This window comes from Arvicola amphibius, chromosome 2, assembly GCF_903992535.2.
Source record: "Arvicola amphibius chromosome 2, mArvAmp1.2, whole genome shotgun sequence".
Classification (NCBI taxonomy): Eukaryota; Metazoa; Chordata; class Mammalia; order Rodentia; family Cricetidae; genus Arvicola; species Arvicola amphibius.
This window is the reverse complement of record NC_052048.2, coordinates 179,309,272-179,330,344: the sequence shown is the minus strand read 5'-3', so window position 1 is coordinate 179,330,344 and position 21,073 is coordinate 179,309,272. Positions and strand designations below refer to the sequence as shown.

Below are 21,073 nucleotides of genomic sequence, written 5' to 3'. Positions count from 1 at the left end.
ATGCTCTCAAAGCAATTATAAGATACGTTTGTCTGGGACCTGGCCAACACCAATGCTTCCATGCTAGTGGCTTTTGTGACTTGAAGTCACTGCCTGGCAACTAACTCAGGTAGAGTTTTTCCTTATAGGTAGGGGGAATCTTACCACTTAGCCCCTGCCATAGAGGGCTCTTCAGAGAAAAGAGGCTGTGCTGTGCCAGGGAGTGCTCAGAGGTCAAGGACAAGGTGTGAATGAGTCCCGGCGCAGCCACCCACTGCATGACCTTAAGTCAGTCACTTAACCTCCTCTAACCTATGTCCTACTGTGTAAAATAGGGGCTGCCATCCCTGACATGGTGACCTTGCCACATTGTGGTGGGGGTCATACACGATCACGACTGTGAAATTGCTTCATCAATCCTGAAGTTATGCCCGGCTGTCTGGTGTTAGTGCTAGCCCCACCCATCTCTGCCTCTGCAGCCTTCCACCTGCTGGGTCTGTCAGACTCTCAGACAAGGACATTTCCCCTTACATCTCTGACCCCACCCTCCCTGGGAAAGACCAGTTGTCCCAAACCCAGCCCATTGTCAGGGTCATCAGTGGTGGCTGAGGATAAAGAGAAAGGGAAAAGAGGGAGAATGTTTTGAGAAAATCCATCTCGCCTAATCCATCCCAGCACTTGGATAGCCTAATTTGACCGGGCTCACCTCTGCCTGAACATATTTTTAAAGTTGTGTGTATGTGTGTATCTGTATGCATGTATGTCTATGTGTCTCTCTGTGTGTCTGTGTGCATGTAGCTGTCTGTCTGTCTGTCTCTCTCTGTGTGAGACACACACACACACACACACACACAGAGAGAGAGAGAGAGAGAGAGAGAGAGAGAGAGAGAGAGAGAGAGAGAGAGAGAGAGAGAGAAAGTTGTAGGAGTCAGGCCTTTATTTCATTATGTGTGTCTCCAGAAATCAAATTCAGGTCTCTGGCCTGAGCACCATTATTTTTTAAATTTTATTTATTTATTCTTCTCTCATACAATGCATCTTAACTGTAGCCTCCCCTCCTCCCAATTGCTCCCACCTCCCCTCTCCCTAGACCAACTTCTCCTCCATTTCCCTTCAGAAAAGAGCTGTCTTCCCAGGGCTATCAACTGAACTTAGTATAACAAGATGCAATAGACTAGGCATAAACCTTCATATCAACCCAGTGGAAGGAAACAGGTCCCCTGAGCAGGTCAAAGAGTCAGAGACGCTCTTCCTCTCATTGTTAGAAATCTAACAATAACCACAGCATGTATGCAGAGGACCTGGTGCAGACCCATGCAGCATCCATGGTTGCTGCTTCAGTCTCTGTGAGTCCCTATGAGCCCTGCTTAGTTGATTCTGTGGACCGTGTTCTCCTGGTGCCCTTTATTTCTCTGGCTCCTTCAGTCCTTCCTCCCTGCCTTCTACAGAGTTCCCAGAACTCACTTAATGTTTGACTGTGGGTCTCTATCTGCTCCCATCAGCTTCTGGAAGAAGACTCTCTGAAAACAATTGGGCTAGGCACCGATCTCTGAGGATTACAGAATGTCATTAGGAATCATTTCATTGACTTCTTTATTTTCATTCATTTATTTATTTATTTATTTATTTATTTATTTATTTTGTAGGTTGTGTTTGGTTCTCCCCTAGATCTCTGAGCTGTCCAGCTTCCCTATCTTAGCCATCGACTCCCTCTCATGGCTTGGGTCTCAGGTTAGTCCAGTCATCAACTGGGCACTCCCACAAGCTCTGTGCTACCATTGCCCCAGATTATCTTGCAGGCAGGGCATGTTGTGGGACACAGATTTTGTGACTGGGTTGATGTCTCAGTCCCACCACTGGTTACAGAAGATGGCTGGTTCAGGCTCCATATCCTGAGTTGCTAGGAGTCCTTGCTAGGGTTAACCAAGCATCAGTATTTTTAACAACTCTGAAATCAGTTCTGATATTCAGCTAGGTTTGGGGGGCTCTTTGCAACCCCCATAACCTGCTTTTACCCCCTTTTCCAGCACTTCACAAGAGTACTGATTGTCCCCTTGAATATAGAGGATTCCTTAGGGGGGCTGCAACTCACCAGCAGCAGCTCAGTGAGCTTGCCAGGAGGGACATATAGCCCAAACTAGTCCCTTAGGAGCTAAAGATGCTGCATTCACAATGGTCTACCGAACAGACTTGACGGAGGAGGAAAGGCAGCTGCCAACGGCTGGCACTCGTAGCAAGCTCCCTGCCTTACACAGCCGCATTTGCTGCCTCGCTGCTGCCTCAGCCCTGCGGTCTGCAGGTTTGTTTGCAAACTCAGCAAACAGGGAGACAGCATCCTCATACCCTAGTCACTGCAGGGACTGCCAGACTCTGTGCCAAATGCTACCATGCTGGGCCTCACTGCCCGACCCTGGCCTGCCAGACATTTGGTGCCAACCCACGTCCCCTACATGCTGGCATACACCACAGCCTCTCATGCTTGGCCAGGAACCAGCTCAATTTTCTGTCCCAGACCCATGGCCAACTTTGGATTGTGTCTGTTCCCAGAGATCAGGGAAAGGTCAAATTGGAGAAGTCTGCAGATGCCTCTGTCCTTGCTTCATCTGATTAAACTGCTCGTTGCCTTCATCCAGTCTGCCCAGGTAGTATGAGGAAAAGAATGGACCTTCTGACATTTCTCTCCTTCTCTGTGCCATTCAAATCAGAAGAAAAATTTGGTCTGGGGAGATGGCTAAGTTATTAAAGTACTTGCCAAGCATGCATGAATTCAGATCCTCTGCACCCACACAAAGCTGGGAATGGTGGCATACATCTATATTCCCAGCATTGGGAGGTAGAACCAGAGAGTCCCTGGGGCAAGCATCCCAGCTAACGTAGAACTGGTGAGCTTCAGGTTCAGCAAGAGACTATCTCAAAATATAAAGTGAAGAAATTAAGGAAGATGCCCAGTGTTGATATACCCACATGCTCATGCACGCACAAGAAAAGCTAATGGGTGGAGAGCAGAGGATTTTGGCTGGAGAACTTGGGCTCTGGCTGCATCACTAAGCCCCTATTAATAGGAAGAATTTCTGCATAGCGGAGACCCTAGGGTATTACCAGGGATTGGTGACTGGTTCTAGAATGAGATCGTAAAGCCCCAGCTCAGCTTTTTTTCAAGTCCTGTTCTTTCCATGGCAGGTATTCATAGGCCACTGAGGGCAGAAGTGGTTAGCCGGGTATCTCTAGTCACCTCTAGTCACCCTTGAAGTTGAACTGTAAAGTTGACCTTTTCATTCAGAGGGATGCCATCTGTTCTGGTAGAAGCCAACGCCCTGTTTGTCCTGAATGTGATGACGGCTACAAATGACTTGGGGTGGATGCTGCCAGCAGAGGTCCTCAGTTCCTGTGTGCATCATACGATTTAGTCTGCATGACATCTCAGAGATTTTGAGGATGGCACGTGCCCAGCTGAACTACAAAATGGTCGAGTGAGAAGCTTAGGTTGCAAAAGCCAGGTACCATCAGCTGCATGTCCTGGTTTCCAGACCTCGTGACTCCTGCCCAATCCCAAGTCATTGGGACCCACTTGCTCTCCTCCTCCAGCAGACGCCACACTTCTAGATACCTCTCCCTCCCAGCTTTTCTACCTATTAAACTTCACCATGGTGAATAGGGCTGACACTCCAAGCCTTTCCCCAGGATACCCACATTTGTCTGCTGAAAATACCCCTTTAGGCAGAAACAGAGGCCTCCTCCTTCACTCACACCCTGGACCAGCAATTACTTCTGACCTAGCTGAGTCTCCCATCTGTACTGGCAGTTATTTGTCCTTTGCTGGGTGCCACTCTGAACTCTAAAGTGATGCCAATTAGATTCCTTATCCACAAGACGTGGAACAGGTGTGTTGCCTCCCCTCCCCTCCACTCCCTTTGGAAAGCGAACCTCCTTATGGAATCCATCGCCCATCCCCTTTTGCCCCAACTTCAGTGTGGTGGGGCCAGCACCCGGCAGACAGAGGTGTGAAGCTCTGCTCATCTCTGCCTCCTCAGGACATGTGACCATTCACACCACACCGCTGGACCTGACTGTCTCTCTTGTTCCACTTAGAGGCAGGCAAACAGCTCGCACACGATTTAGCTGACACCTAGGAGAGGAGAGGTTTTCATGACTCTCACTGGACAGGTGGGGAAACTGAGGCCAGGATTTGACTGCGGGATGGCTCGATAGTCTTTGAGGTTTCCATCCCATGAGGCTTGTCTAGCCAGAGCTCCTCGTGGATGTAGTGATTCCTTTACTTGCTCCGTGGTTTATTTTCATGAGAGAGGAATTGCCGTGGTACCGGTTGGTCGCTTTATAGTTCATCATCACAAGCTGTGGTCTTTTTACCATCATAGAATTCAAAGCATGTGCCAGATCGACATCCTCCAACTCTGTCACAAACATAGGAACCAGGACAGAACTAAGAATCCCATTGTGAACACAGATCCAGTTCTCAAGATGGGGGTAAAGCGGGGGAGATCCTGAAGCAAGGCACCTGCACCTTTTCCAGTCTTGAGTTAGTGCGTTTCGAGGGTTTGCTCTCTTAGGAAGGACAGTGGAGATCACCCTCAAGTGAGGACATCTGCTCCAGGTTTTACTTCCAGTTAGGGAAGAGTTTAGGATGAGCACGCGGGTCTGAGGTCTCTCCAGTGCTGGACTAGCACCCCGTGACTGACTGCCTCATGGGGAAAGAAACCTGCCCCAAACATGATGGAGTCTACACCCGTGGAGAACCACAAGCAGAGGAACTCTAGCCCTTGCCTAGCATCTTCTGTAGGGGGTGGAGACTTCTCCATGCTGGGTGGGAATGGCTTGATGTTTCTTCTCTTCTTTAAAGCTCCTGGCTGGGCATTGAGGTGTCAGTGGCTGTCCATTCTATTAGTTGGTTAACTTTGCTAAGAGAAAATACTCAGACAGACAGACAGTGGTCCGTCCTGCCAGCTACAAAATGAACCAGCCGTGAATCCTCCCCGTATTTCTAGAATGTTTGAAGTTATACGAATGTTAAAAATAGAAAACAAGTAACACTTTGATCCTAAGATACACTTGGGCTAACCCATACTTCTAGCTCATTTGTGAAAAACTCAAATTTCCTACTGTTAACGCCTGCTAGCAACTTCACTATCTCGCCAGAAATTATTCTTTATGCAAAATCTGCCCATCCATACTGCCGTGAGCCGCACAGTCCTCTGAAAACTAAACACTGATCTGGACCCGGTGGCGCACACCTGTAATTCCAGCACTCGGGAGACACCAGAAGGAGAGTTCGTAAGAATTGGACCTGCTGAACAAACAGTGAAAACGGGCACGGCATAAAATGGAATACCAATCTGCTTGAAAGAGGAATGACACCACAGGATTTGCAGGAAAATAGATGGGGTAGGAGGCAGGTTAGGTGAGGTCATACAAAGCCTGCTTGCGCTCTCTCTTCCGCAGATTATATCCTGTAACGTATGTATTACAGAGGCACACAGATGCACATGTGGATGCAGCATAGCATGTAGGAAGGAGCATAAAAAGGCATGGACATTAGGTGATGGGGAAGGGCCAAATGCCCGCTGTGGGCACGAGTCATAAAAGGGGATATGAAGCCATTGTTTTTCTAGTACTAACTCCGCTCAGGATTTCACTATTGTGGGGGGGGGGAGGTAAAATGAAAAATATATATTTGATAGTGAAGATATAAAATCTAATATAATGTGGTGCACTGCCTCACAATGGCTATTCTAACTGTATAGACGTTCACTAAGATGTATAGATTTTAAAACCTGCCTAATTTCCCTGCATAATTTTTGCAAGTTCTTTACAATAAAGTTTAATTTAAAAAAGAATCTGATTTGAGACACGTGCTAACACCCTGTCAAAAACAAAATCTGAGTCATAAAATGCCTTTTTTCAGAATCATGATTTTTTTTTAAAAAAAAAAAAAACTCAAAGATGGATCATGGTTATCTGTCCATGTCAATAGATCTCAGACCAATATTGTCCCAGAGTATGGATATTTTATCATAATCCACCCTGTGGATGAACATTCAGGTTTTTTTTTTCCCAAATGATCACTAGCACAGCAAATAGCCGCAGTCACAGGCTCAGGTTGCTGGGATTTCTGCTGGAAAGACTGCAGAGGGAACCTTGCTGGTCACTTCTTTTAGGTTTCAGCCACCGCTGCCCAATCACTGCTCAGGTTGTGCCCACACATCTGAACCCCGTCCTCTTAGCATGCTGTACTATAACTATTGCCCTTCCGTGTGTAAAATGCCCACCCTCGCAGCATCTTCTTCGCATGAAGGGAATGTGTCATGCCTTTGCGGGCACAGATGACCTCGGAGCAGAGACTCTTTCCTTAACTTCACCATCAGCAGTCCCATCCTACAAGCAGAGCCTGGGTGGGTGCTGGCAAGAGGTGGGTGGAGAGGAAAAAAGTTCAGGTAACCTCATGGCACACATGCCATCTCCCAAAGCCAGCAACACCTGAGAGAGGGGAACCCTTAAGGTTCCTCCACAAGAGGTGTCGCTGTCCATGCACTGGGACCCAGTGGCTTTCCCAGAATCAAATTCCCTCTAGAAAGAAGACATTTGCCTCTGCTCAAAAGATACGCATGTCTAGTTCGGTATGTCTGCAAGGAAAAAGTGAGGTGTTTTCTTGTGGCCCAGGGCAAGCAAGGATGTGGAGAAAACGCTGCTATGATCAGACGCTACGACAGACTCCCTTGATACTGCATGCATGCTCACATGGATGGATTGTGGAAAGTTTCCGTAGCCAGAGCAAAGCTGGGGACACTGGCCAGTGATGCCCTTGACTGAGAAAGTCGGGGGAAGGGGAGGACTCTGGACGGAGGAGGCCCATCCACCTATCCTGCTGCTTCCTACGAAGAGGCAGAGCCAGCCAGCCAGAGGAGAGCTCGGCATATGCTTCTAGACCAGCTTGTCTCAGCTGCCTGTGGGGCCTGGCGTTTGGCATCCCTGTGCCAACCTCTCCTCCTCCCTCTCCTTCTTGGCTGCAGGAACAAAGGCCCCCGCTGAGCAGGCTGAGCTTAGAAAACTCAGCCAGCAGGTCCCCAGCCTCGGCTCACATGAGCCCATCGCCTTTGTTGGTGTCCTGGTGAAAGATGGCTGGAGCAGGAACAACGCTTTGATCCCCAGGACCAAAGCTACTTTTTCACCTGCTAGATGGAGGCTAGGGAGGGAACCCTTATCTCCCACAGCCCCAAATAGGTTCTGGTCCTCTGAATTTGTCTCTTCCTTCAGCCTTGACCTGAAAACTAGGTCAAGAATTAGCACCTTAGCCATCTTGGTTGTATTGGGTGGCAGAAGAATAGCAGTGGAAGGTGCATGGCCTTGGACAATCCCTGAAACGACCAAGGGGGTGGGGCAGAAGATAGATTATCCCCAAGATCCCTTTCAGCGTCTTAACTGGGAAGATGCCAGAATGCTCGTTCTTTACTCTGGCTCTATTTCCCCCGAATGTAGGCAAGGCTGCTGTCTGTGTGGGATGAGAATGTGAATGCCAATCTTCTCCACCGGAGCATGCTGGCCCGGGAAAGTGCCCAGCTTGCACCACTAGAGCCCTGGAGACTAGGTCTCCGGAGACAGCTGTGTAATGAGAGCCTGGCACTGTAAAGGGCAGAGACTCTGATCTCCTACTGAAAAGGCGAACTCGAGACTTGAGGCAACAATCTGAATTTGAGATGGTAATACAAAAATGGTTGGTTTGAGGTCGAGTCAATATTTTGCCAAATGAGATTTGTTTTTTAATGTATAAGAGCTTGACAGGGACCAGTTTCCCTCATTCAGTCTTTCATTCAGGCATGCATCTGTGCCTTTCTGTTTGCATGCAGGCATGCATTTCTCTGTGCATCCATTCTTGCACTCATGCACGCATGCAATCACGAAGACAGGCATTCTCTCTCATGCCTGTTCTCATCGACCGTGCATGAGTGGAATACAAGGTGTGGGGGTGGGGGAGAGGTGACTTCTAGCTGAGTAAGATGCTGGAACAATGGATGAACACTTAATATTGGCATTTCGCTCACACACTCATCTGTGCCTTCCCAAGTAACCCCAGCCCTCCAGCAGGAGTAGAGGAGAGGAAGCGTAGCAAAGAGTGCAGTCGCCCACAGCACATAAGAAGCAGCAGCCACAGTTCTCAGACCCAATTCTGTTTTTCCCCTACTCCAGCCTCTCAACTTGTCATCGAGACACAGCTATTTCAACCTTCATTTCCTTCTCTGATTATGCTGGCTGGAGCCAGAGAGTATCCCCCAAGGAGGAAGTAGTGCACAGAAAGCAGCCACTGGTCTCTTTGGGGCTCCCACATGGTGTTGGCTTCTTTGCTTACAAAGGTGTTCACCCCCACCCCTGAACTCAGCCAACCCATCCTGGCCTTATAGTAAGTATCCTGTAGGTCTGTGAACTTTGCAAGCCAAGTCCTAGGTGTAGATGTGAAGTGACAGGTTCCTCAGTCCCCTGGGTCATATGTGGGAAGAGCCAGAGCCAGAGTCAGCGGTGCCTAAAAGACCGGCCGGATGCCTGTAACTCTGGCTTCATTTCCCTTTCTGAGTTTACCACCACCCGGCCAAGTGACCTTGGGAAAGATCGTCAGTCTTTGTGGGCCCTGGATTTTCCAACTGTGCAGCAGGAAAGGGCTCCGCGCTCTCCTTGGGAAGGGTCTGACTGAGGATGATGGTGTGCTGGCCACCGAGGCACAGTTCCCAGCTGGAGGCTCAAGAATGGGGTGGGGTGTAGGGATCAGCTGAAATGGAGGGATGTAGAGATTTCTTGAGGCTCTGCTAGCGTTCTGCCTAGCGCTCCTCGCCCTGCTTCCCAGCCACCACCACTAACTAATGAGGAGCAGCATATGTTGCTGATTCCGGCGCCTGCACTCACTCCTTAGCTGTCCAAGATCCCAGAGCAAACTGGCTTCCTATTAGGCATTTATACTTATTAATAGCAGCAAATTGCAGCCCTGCACAACATCTGCTACTGTTCACTGTAGAATGCTTCCTGAACCATGGGTATTAGTATTTTTGTGACCAATGCTTAGAAATATCACAACTTATCCACCTATCTGAAAATGAATCCCCTGAAGCCTGATTGCGGGGAGGGGCTTTGTCCAAGGTCACCAATGCATCTAGAACAGACTGAAGCTCAGCCTTCAGCCTCCCGGCTTCATGCTCTGGAGTTATTATACTACTCTAAGTATCAATGACCTTAACCCCAGAACTCCTACCTACAGGCAGAGGGACACAGTATTGGCAATGCGGGCACACTCAAGAATATTTCCTGATGCATTGGCCCCATGGTTCAGACATAATTGGGAGAACTCAAAAAGTTCAAAGCAAATTAGTTTCCAAGGTTAGGACACCAGGAAGTCAGTCTGATGAGCCAAAAACATCTGGAGAGTTAGGTTCTCATCCCAGAGTCTTTCTTGGTACTTTTCACTTGACTGGACTCATTTAAGGTCTACTCATGCATAGGCATAGATTTAAGAGAGCATGATGGGCGTAGAACACATGAGATGATCCACTGAGCCATACCGGAGCTGTGAAGTCTCTGAACATGCACCTGCTACCACCAACCTCACTGTGGGTGTGGCAGCGATGCCTGGGGTAGAAAGAAGCTAGCACATCAAAGCCTATCTCCCCTCCCTCGAACTCTTCCCACTACCTCTCGCAAGGCTTTTGTGCCCTTCTGTAACTCTCTCCCCAGCACCTGTGTCTCAGTCAGCTTTTGCCACAGCAGTGTATCTTATTGCTGGGCTAATGCAGACTCATTAGGACGTTTATTCTCACACTCACAGCCTGGTAGAACAAGGCAGTGTCAGCTCTCTCACTGGGTAGCTCCGCTTCAAGATGGCTTGACATCCGGCTGCGGGTGGGACTCAGATCTTGCTCCACACAGGTTCTTTTGAGGTCCAAGAGGAAGTAGAGACCTGGGAAACTCTTCTTGTAGAGATGCCATAGGCACAGGAGGTAAAATCAAACCGATGAACAAATCTCAAGCATGTACCGACGCTGTTATCCCTACCATCTCATCTGCCATGTCTAGCCCAGTGTCAAGGGTGGAAAAAGTATACTCTGCCTCCTTGTTCTCCATGAGGCCATAGCAAGGGTGATCCTAAAAGGCTGATTTAAATGAACTAAGATGCAATGTGTAGTCCATGACTGCCTGGACCAGTGGTCCTGGCAGGTGCCTCTCTCAAGCAGCTGAGTTAGAAAAAGACCCCTACCCCACCACTGCTCAGAAGAGAAGTAATTTAAGGATTCCACACACCTCAGGGAATTCAACCTTAGGTGACAGTCCTGGCCACAGAGGGCTTCCAGGAGCTCTATGAATTCCTTGCAGGGCCCCAAATCAGAAGAAACAAGCCTAGAAATGTAGCCAGAGTCCACCAAAGGAAAGAAACACCTGAGGAGAGACTGTGGAAGCTCCCTGAGACCATGCCCCTGAGATGCATATGCATTGCGGAGTTCATTCACTCCCAGAAGGGGACCAACTTTCTTCGGCTACACTTCCCTTGCTTGGGAACAGGAGACAGGAAGACAGTATGAAGGATGGCACCAAGTGCCACATCTATGCAGCTTGACAGCTCCCTAAGAGCTTCTTCGAGTTTCTTAATGGGTCTTCTTGCCTCTTTTTTCCCTTTCTTTCTCCTCTCTCTCTCTCTCTCTCTCTCTCTCTCTCTCTCTCTCTCTCTCTCTCTCTCTCTCGTTTTGAAGGAAATTGGGTACATAGGAAGCCTTTTGGACATTTAAATTAACTCCAGCCATCAGGCTCAGTGTAGCCACTGTGGCATTAGCATCCAATTATAAGAGTAGAGATGGAGTAATAACTCACATTTCGACCAGGATGTCAAATGCTTAAACAAATGAGAGATGCACACAGAGACTGTGCGCACTGCAGACGGCATGCTTCTGCATTGGACTCTGCAGAGTAGGCAGGCGCCCTTCGGGATGAGAGCTGCAACAGGCAGAGCAGGGCCCGACTGCTGGAGAAACCATCTTGCAAAGTACGGGGAAAAGCAGACAGGGAGCCAAGACCTCACGAGACCACATCGATTCCTCCAGCCGCTAGGGATAAGCTCCAGGAATGGAAGACCAGGGCTAGGCGTTGAAAGTGGGATGGGTCCTTTGCTCTGTTCTGTCCCTCATCACCTTCCTAGCCCAGGCTACTGTTTTATAAATTGGCGGTCTTGGGTCATGAGACAGTGAGGTAAGGAAGACAGCAAGTGATGGTGACGACGATTGACGACGACGATGATGGTTCTATTGATAAACGTAGAGATGGGGCTCAGTCGACAAAGTGCTTGGCTTACAAACATGCGAATTTGAGCCAAGTGTCAAGAACCCATGCGAGACATCAGGCACAGTGGATCCCTGCGATTGGTTAACTAGCCAAGTTAGCCTACTCGGTGAGCTCCAGGCCAGTGAGAGACTCAGTCCTAAATAACATAAATGAACAAATAAATAAATACATACATAAATGCATAAATAAATAAATACATAATACATAATACATAAATGAATGAATGAATAAATAATCAAAGACAAAGTTGAGGACCTGAGAAAGTGATGGTCAAGTTTGCCTCTGGCACACATGTTACACAACACACACCACACACACATGCACACACACAAACAAAAGTAAATGGTAATGTTCTTTAATATAGCCTAAGATCAAGCCAAGGTATATTATATTAAGGAAGTTAAGCTTAGTTGGAAAAGAACAAAGAAAATCGGTGTGGTTGCCAGGAAAACAGTCCAAAGAGGGAAAGTAAGGGAAGTGGGAACAGGAAAACCCCTCAGAGCCATACATGGGAAGAAGTGTGTTATCTGAAGTCAGGATTGGGCTGCAGAGATGCCACAGAAGTTAAGAACCTATACTGTTCCTTCCGAAAACACAAGTTCAGGCTCTCAAAACCCACATTAGATAGCCCACAGCTTCTGGACTCTCTAGTTCTGGGGAAGCTCAGGGCCCTCTTTGGCCTCAGAGAGCACCTGCACACACACGGTGCACATAAAGTCATACAGACACATAACCATAAATTTAAACATAGAAGAACAAATCCTTATAGTCAGGGGCTATTCACCATCATGTAACCATTTGGATTCTGAGCCTCTTGAGGGTGTAGAGGAAAGGAAAGTTCTGATGGATAAGATGTGAGTTATCTTCTCAACTCAGGAAATAAATGATAGTGCATGATAGAAGACTTATCTCCAGACCTTTGTCCAAGAAGATTACACTAAGAAGCTGAGTAATGCATGTCTATTTATAACTGTACCTCAGATATCTCAGGAGCATGAATGCCCAGCCTGCTTGCTGCTGACCCTGGGAGTGAGCACGTGTTCTCATGTCAGCTCTGGCCGCTGAAGATGAGCCTTTAGCCAAAGCCCACACCAAAGACCATTTCTCCACTTTTAATAATGACCATAAAATAGACATACCATGAAAACTCGCTATGGTAACTGTTTCTGGGTGCTTGTGGGCATTAGGGCAGGCGTAAATGGTGTCGCCATTTCTAGAACATTTCATCTTTCCAAACTGAAGCTCCGTATCCATTCAGCGAAAACTCGTTTCTCCCTCCTTACTTCCAGGCCTGACAGCCACCGTCTAATTTCTCAATTGTGACTCTTAGTGACCTCAATATGTGCTGCCATCACTGCCCTTTTGTGTCTTGCTCATTTTATTAACGTATTGTCCTTAAGTTTATCTAGAATTTCTTCCCCTCTTCCCTCCCTTCCCTATTTAGCTTCTTACGATAAGATCTCTCCATGTAGCCAGGGCTGGCTTCAAACTAGTATGTAGCTCACACTGGCCTTGAACTTTTACTTCTCCTGCCTCAGTTTCCAGAGTTTCTGGATCGTGGGCGTGTGTCATCACTCTGCCTTCTTTCCTTTGAAGGCTGAATACCATTTCAGTAGTGTAAGTACACGCCATATTTTGTCCATCCGTCCTTCTGTTGATGGGCCCTGGGTACTTCCATTTTTAAACTATTATGAATAATTCTGCTATGAATACGGGACATCCAATGTGTCCTCTGAGGTCCGGCTTTCCTTTCTTTGAATTCTGTACTCAGTAGTCAAGTCACCATGTCTCATGGCAATCTCCTCTCGTGAATTTGAGGAACTGCTGCTCAGTGCTGGGAACGCTTCTGTTATACAAAGGTAGAGCCCGTGCCAAGACAACGCTGTGCAGATCCCATCTCCTGTTCCAGGAGCTGCATTCTTCCCCGGCCCTAGTAGGGGTGTCCTGAAAAGGGATAGGCTCCCTCTCAGGGAAGCACTACTGGCTACATTGTAGCCAATATCAATCAACCACCTCCTGAGTCGAGTGGCCAGGGAGGGACCTCAATCTTCTGTGTCCCAGACACCATCTATCATTAGTGATCGCTCAGGTCACATTGGCATCTGATTTGTTCTCCCAACAGAAGTCAGCCCCCTGACACACATACACTTTTTCTTTTTCACCTCTTCCTGTGGTCGAATTCCCGCACTTGGTTAATTAGCATGCCTGGCACTGTAGCTTAGACTTAATCAGCGTGGGGTGCTTTTAATTAATCGTGTGGCTCTGCAATCTGGAGTGGGTTGTATTTCCAGGTCAGGAGAGAACTGACGGTGGGGGGATGGAGAGGCAGCTTTGTTTGGTGTCCAGTGTAGGTAGAGAGTCAGATACTGGGTAGAGAGAGGAATCATGGTGGCAAGGTGACTGAGAAACCATCTGGCCACCTTCGCAACTACTAGCATAGGGCTACACGGTGTGAAAGGAAGCCTAGGACTTCAGGATATATATTTTGCTACCGGAGTAAATGCCTGTTTCTAATTTCCAGTTTGCAAAAGTGAGGTCGAACATTGTTAGGAAAATTTCTGGCATGTTCTAGAATTGTCCACAGGAAAGTAATGTTGCGGCTAGAGAAGATGGGAGCCACAAGAGGCAGTACTAGGCCATGCTGGAGAGGCCTAATTAATTTTAATCATCCTCCTTTAAGAGACTGGGAACATTTAGATCACCTCAGAAGCAAGTAGTAAAGATGAGATGATGCCTATAGTGAATGAGCTACAAAGAAAGCAAGGGCTCTCCGTTTTTGGCCTTTCAAAGGAAAGTTCTAGATCCCCAGACGATAACCTTCAGGGTGTGTTCTCTTGAAAGCCTCCAATATCAGTTTACATATTCCATGAAAGTCAAACAAAGAAAGAGGGACTAGCTTGGGTGAAGTTTTGTCTGGACACTTAGAAGGAGCTGGAATGTCAAATCCAAAAGGATTTCTAGAATGAGTCCAAATGGGTTGCTTGATTTTATAGAGGACTGAAAAAGGAGACCCACAGGGAGCAACTGTTTCACAATCATCTGGAGAGCTGGCTCTCGGGCGTTGGGGATTTGTGCCTTGTCCTGCAGTAGATGTGTTAGCTGAACCAAAGTACAGCGTGGGCTAACTTGGAAGCTTGAAAGGGTCTGAATCAGTTCAGGAATACTCAGGGAACTTCAGGAGCCTCATCTAAGATGAAATGGTGAATGCTTAGGAGGCTGATGTCAAGTTCAAGAAGGAAATGACACCATGAGGGGACTAAGGAGGAAAACGTCTTCTGGATCTGTTAACTCCCCGTGTAGCTTCCAAGACCTAGGGAAGCCTCAGAGCATGTCTCTGTGACCCAGGAGACGGGTTAGTGCAACACGCAGCTGGGAATGAAATGTTCATCACCAGAACAGCCTGGGATGATCTTAAATATCACATGTGGACTGCTGGGACCCTGGACCCATTATGAATCCGTTTGTGGTCTAGTGCTTCAGGAAACATCGGGTTATCTCCTGTTTAAGGATAGGAAAAACAAGTCTCAGAGACAATAGGGTCTTGTTGCTAGTAATGGCCAAGAACGCTTTAAACCTCCCTCTGCAGGCTCTGACATCTTCCAGCCAAACAAAATGACAACTGTTTAAAATCAAGAGAGGAGGGACTTTTTATAATTATGGCCTATTGACATTATTAAACACCAGTTTCAAGTTATTTTTAGAATACAAAGGTTTCTGAGGTATCCAATTCACCCAGCAGCTGGTTCGTTACTCAAAATGGCATACTCCAGACCTCCAAAGAACAGGAACACCCTGTAATCCCGGGTCACACACTTCAGAACCCTGAGGCATATTCTGGAGCCCTACATACACACCAGAAACAGAGATAACATCTCAGAACCCCAGGACACACCTCAGCATCTCCAAGTATACTTTAGAATTGTAGGACACACCCTAGAGTCCAGGGTTCACCCTGGAGCCCCAGGGAATACCCTGAAATTCCAGGGTATATTCCATGAAAGACTGACTATGATTCCATGAAAGGAGAATCTGGGGAAAATGTTAAATTCTTTTGATTGAACAAGCTATGATATTTTTCCTTTAAGCTCATGCAAAATATGGAGTGCCAGACAGGCAGCTGGAACCCATGAAAACATGATTATGTATTTACGGTTCCCAACTTTCACCATCTATAGCCCTTTTTATTATTTTTCCCCCTTGGGGAGTCACATTTTTTGAAAGATTCTGTCTACTAAACAAACTGCATTTATTAAGTAATAATATATTTCCTACTTTAATATGGGACACACATGAGTATGCATAAACACATAAAATAGCAACAATCCAATTTCCATTAGGCTTTTGGAAATATTGAAACTAGCTTGTGAATCTCATTCCTACCCCTGAATTCCTAGGAGCCAGGGTCCTCTGGGTTGAGCACTGTTATGTATGTGTTTATATGACTAGAAGGTATTTGAGGAGGGGCAGAAAAATTAAAGGGGCACCAGGAATAAGCTAAATTACTAGTTTCATGTAGAACCAGGAGGCTAAAGAAAACAACCGATCATCAAACTTAATCTTAAAGACATTGAGGTCCTGTGGGGACACACCTGGGCAATCACAGAACCTCTGATAAAATTCTAGGGAACAGAGAGGTGGCTCAGCAGGTACTAGAGTTGTCACCAAGCCTGATAACCTGAGTTCCATCCTAGAATCCACAACCCCTGCAAGCTGTTCTTTGACCTACACATGTGTGCAAGACAAGCACACATAGAAGTGTGAAAAGCATAGAAAATTCCAAATGCAAAGAAAAGCCATTGAGAACAAGCTATGGAGGCCAAGGGCAAATCTGTAAGAATGAGCAGAGGCAGCTACCAAAGGGTAGATAAAGGAAATGAGGAAATTAAGGAAAAGGAGACCATAGTGGGATTTGGAATTAATTATTAATTAATTCCCAACGAGTGTGGAGACTAATTGAGCAGGCTCTGGTGCCAGCTCGCCTGTGCATGAGTTACAAGTAGCCCCTGCCAAGTGGACATAATTGTACAGCGCAGATGCTTTATGGACCAGCAGGGGAAACACAGCCCCTGCGCTCACTCATGAGCAGATACAGTTCAGCCAAGTCAACGTGTACAGTTTACCATGCTGGTTCTGATGATGACCGTGGCTAGTTGTCCTGGCTCTAGCAAAAAGACTAGATAGGAAGTCCTCCACTGAGATAAAAAAAAGATATATAAAATATCCCATATGAAAAATATATTTTAAAAACTTTTTATAAAGAAGAAAGTGGTGAAATAGAAAGTAAAGACCAAGGCTATAAAAAAATTTAAAAAACCATTTGATCATGAGTGTCATCTTTAAATACCTACTACGTAGCAGGTACTTGGGCATCATGTAAGGCAACATCAAGGCTGCCTTAGAGAACAAAGAAATCCAAACGGCATTTAAGAGCGTGCAGGAAATGGAGGCATTTGGGCTAAGTGAAAATGTCATGTGGAACATTTTATGTTAACAAGCTGCTGCTGGAAGCTAATGGAAGTCTCTGGGCTCGAGAGGAAGCCTCGCATCATGGAAAGGGTGTGAGTAGGGGGCATAGCAAGGCTGATCTTTGAAAAAAACTGCAGTGAAATCAATTTTTGGAGCAAGTTTTGGTCAACAGTATGAAGCAGGAGATGGCGGGAGGCAGCCAGAGGGTAGATCAGGCACCTTGTTAAACAGCCAGGAGGAAGACGAGGGATGGGTGCTGGGTGGGAGTTGAATGCTCTCTGGAAAAATAAAAGTGCTGAAGTCTAAGGGAAGGGGGTGAGGGAAAGCAAAACAAGATGGAGAAAGAATGAACATTGAGTTTATTACTTTGATAGGAAACAAATATGTCATGGATTGAGTATTTGCAGAGATATTTGGGGGGGGTGAGGATAATAGGACAATTTAACTATGTGGTGTGGAAGCCTCTTTCAGTATATTTTATATGGACTCAATGTGGTCTGTGTTCCCAGATACATCTTAGAGCCTAAAAAGTAGGTATTTCCTCAGGATGCTATGCTGCCATCTACTCCAATATGGCTCCCCAAAGTCTCGTTGACACTGGGCTCTAAGCACCTCCATGCTCCTCCGGAGTCTTGGGTGATGCGGTGATATCTAGGATGGCAATTTTAGCTGTGAACCTTTAGGTTCTCTGAAGATTCTTGACTGCTTCACCCTCATTGTGCTCTTCTAGCTCACCAGAGTTCCTGTGGAGTCCTGTGGGCAGTATCGGAGCTGCGGCGAGTGTCTTGGATCAGGTGACCCCCACTGTGGCTGGTGTGTGCTCCACAACACGTGAGTACCATTGGCTGCGCCCTCCCACCTCCTCCCAGTGGCTCTCGCCCTCCGCTCTGTCCTTCCTCTCGCCCCTTTGCGCTCTTCTCCTTGCGTTCTCCCGTCCTTACACCTTTGGCAAGCTTCACCGCTCTTCTGCGCTTTCTGGCTTCACTTTAACTTGTCCAGTTTCCCCTAAGACATGGACGGAATGGCGACAGGTCAGAATATGGCAGCCACCCTGGCAATGACACCCTGGAGAGTCACAGAAGACAGATTCTTGGACTCGTCTAACTTCAATTTGCTGACTTTTCAGCAGAGTCCCCCCCCACACACACACACATCCCTGCCCCCAGTGACGTGGAGTTTTTTTTTTTTTCTCAAAATTCACCCAGAGCACTAAATTATGTACTAGGTATGTGGTGTCCATCTTGTAACTCATCATTCATTCATCATACCCTGTGCTGTAACCATAGAACCTCCTGTGACTTTTATGTGTGACATGCCTGAGGACCCTTTCTTGTCTGTCATAACACCTATAAACTGGCTACAAATAAACTTGGGCCTCAAGTCAGGAGGGAAGAAAGGCCAGGCCAACTGCTAGCAAATACCCTTGTGCTTCCTCCCCCATTCCGTTTATTCCCATTCCGTTTATTCTCTAGCAGGAGGGAGAAGGTGATCAGATTACACTGGAGACAAATAGGAACTTGATGAATAAACTGAGAGATGCAGACAACTAGCCTGGAAACAGGAGAGAACCAAAGGTCATTTTTAAACTCTAATTAATTTTTATCTTACATGTATCAGTATTTTGCCTGCAAGTATGTCTGTGTACCATGTTCATGTCTGGTACACACAGAGACCAGAGAAGGGTTTGGATCCTTCAGCACTAGAGTTACAGATGGTTGTTAGCTGCCATGTGAGTGCTGGAAATTAAGCCTGGATGCTCTAGGGGAGTAGTTACCCACTGTGCTGTTTCTCCAGTCCCAAGCTCTTTATTCTCCCTTCCTGTAATAGCCTTCATCCTTAGACCCCATCCTGTGGAATCTGAGCCTACTCTAGCTATGACTGATTCCTGTGGCCACCTGAAACCTGATATTCTCTGAGCTAGCCACAGCATCATAAGATAAGATTTTAGTCTTCCCATTCACAGCCTGAATTACTTGGGACCAATGACATTTGTTGCAATTTTCAGTGATTTTGAACTATAAGAAACTGGAGGTGGAATCTTCTCTCTCTCCTCTTCCAAAGGCAGGAAACACTCTCTCAGATTCTGACAGTTAAAAACACCCTCCTAATTTCTCACACAGCCTCTCCAATAGAACAGCCAACTTCCCTCTTTCTGAGTGTCGGACATAATGAGGTCTTGAATCCCTTAAGGGAAGGCCTGAAATCTGGTAGGCATATTATACCAAAAAGAAATTGAGAACCACTGAGCTGCGCTGGAAACACACACTACTCGGAGGCAGATTGGAAGTTGCGCTGAAAGGGACAGCAAGGTCATCTGGCGATAGTGCAGCGGCCCCAGGATTGGCCCCCAGGAAAAGGATGGAGAGGCACAGTTAGAATGCGTACCAGCGTGTGCCAAGTCAGAAGAGGCTCCTGATGCTGCCTTGTAAGGCGAAAGGAGATGAGTTTCTTTGCCCAGCACAGTAAGATCTCCCAGAAGAGGAATGGATGCGTTCTCAACCTAATGCCTTCCTTGGGAACTCTGGAGCCACCTAACTGGCTGCTGAGCATCCCTTAGTTGTCATAGCATGGTACAAGTGTGACTCCAGGGCAATCATAAAGCTGGACCCTCCCTAAATCCTTCGGGACCAAAGCACAGGTTTCTGTGCCCCTGATGGTCTGTGTCGTGATGCTATCCCCATCCCATATGGCACTGATCTTGGTGAGCATTCAGGACACTGGGGCTTAAAGAACGTTGCAGAAGGGCCAGAGTGCCCTACCACCCATCCCCAGCTCCACAGCTGGGTTAAGCATGTCTGAGGAGAGAAAATACCATGTACTACTTCTTATACGGCTCCAGTCTCCCCTTGTATGACACCATACCTGACTCCTGTGGCAGAAAGCAAGGGTAAACTAAAGCCAAAAGGAGAGTCAGGGTCATTCATCGAGCAGACCATCACATAGGAAAGCCAGTAACTCCAGTCTTGCATGCCATAAAGGAAAAAGTCATGGACATGTGTCTGACACAGAATCAAATCCAAATCTCCCCAGCATCCTAGGCCATCCTCCGTGACCTGGAAAGAGGAGACATGGTTTACCTACTTCGCTGGGTTGTAGGAGAACTGACTAGGCTAACCATTCGGGTCAGAAGCCTGCTGTTTAGAACACTGGCGGATCAGGTAGGGAGTCACCAATCTCATAGGCTATAGCAAAGCCTGACAGCACATAAGGATCCTTCCTCTCAGACTGTGGTTGACTCCCGTGGTTTTCTAGATGGCCCCTGAATGGTGTGCCTGAGTCTCTGAGAGTGTCACAGTTTCAGGCCCCCTTTGTTTAACCAGCAGATGTTCCTGCTGCTTTCCACCCCCTCTTCTGCCTGGCCTCACATCTCATGCCAGTTTGCATGTCAGATGTCAGTCCTTCCTAAACATGGACTCTCAGAGAACAGGGGCCATACAAGGGCTGTCCTGTCTGCCGCCCAGCACTAAGCTGCTGCTTCTGGGGCCCCTCAGAGTAACCCTAGGAGTTACAGTGGGAGCCACTATGTGGATACGACAGGGAAGCTTGCAATGGTTGCTGAAATCAGTGCAATCTAGTCTAGCTCTGCTGTCTTGTACACTTGGAGGCTGTTGAGTATAGCGATTCACGCTATGTGCAGGAGTGGTACACTGTAAAGACCTGTGAACACTGAATTCGAAAATGCCAAACCACTGCCCCTAAAAGACACAGAGTGTCAGGTTCCTGAGAACCTCTGGTCCCAACCTTTTCATCAGTGGATTCATGTATTACCTCATTTGTCGGACATTTGTATGAAGACGTCTTCCCCAATAAACATTGCCTATTCATTAACATTCAACTCATGGCTCAGAGAACTGTAACTTCATACCTGGATGAGGATTCTCATGATCCTCCTGCCTCCAACTCTTCTGCTTATCCTACCAGCATGTACCTCTCCAGCTTGCTGAATGAAGCTTCTCTAACACACACACTCACACACACACACACACACCATTTCTATGCCACACCATAACCTTGGTGTGTTTAGGAATACTGGACAGTACAGCCTTATAAGTCTTAAGTCAAAAAAGAACAGAACTTGAAAACTGTGGCATTAAATAGCCATCAAATGAACCTCATTTATAATGCAACTACTTAAACAAGAAGGAAGAATGGCACCTCTTCTTACCCTAGCTGGAAACACGTGACTTGAGTCATCCCCACTCCGCATATGACCATGAGTGACCTCAAAAGTGCCGTGAAGACAAGCTTTGGGGCCACCAATAAATGTTAGCAATTAGCTGAACTTGAAATACGGAGTCCACAG

The 21,073-nt window shown here is 47.1% G+C and overlaps 1 protein-coding gene across 1 annotated transcript in view; it reads left to right on the top strand.

The window, feature by feature from the left end:
* The window catches only part of Plxna4 (plexin A4), a 446,194-nt gene that overhangs the window by 322,254 nt on the left and 102,867 nt on the right, over positions 1–21,073 (top strand). The window contains exon 5 of the mRNA XM_038319125.1: positions 17,501–17,601. Within this exon, the coding sequence (XP_038175053.1) occupies positions 17,501–17,601 (101 nt within the window). The remainder of the gene's footprint in view (positions 1–17,500; positions 17,602–21,073) is intronic.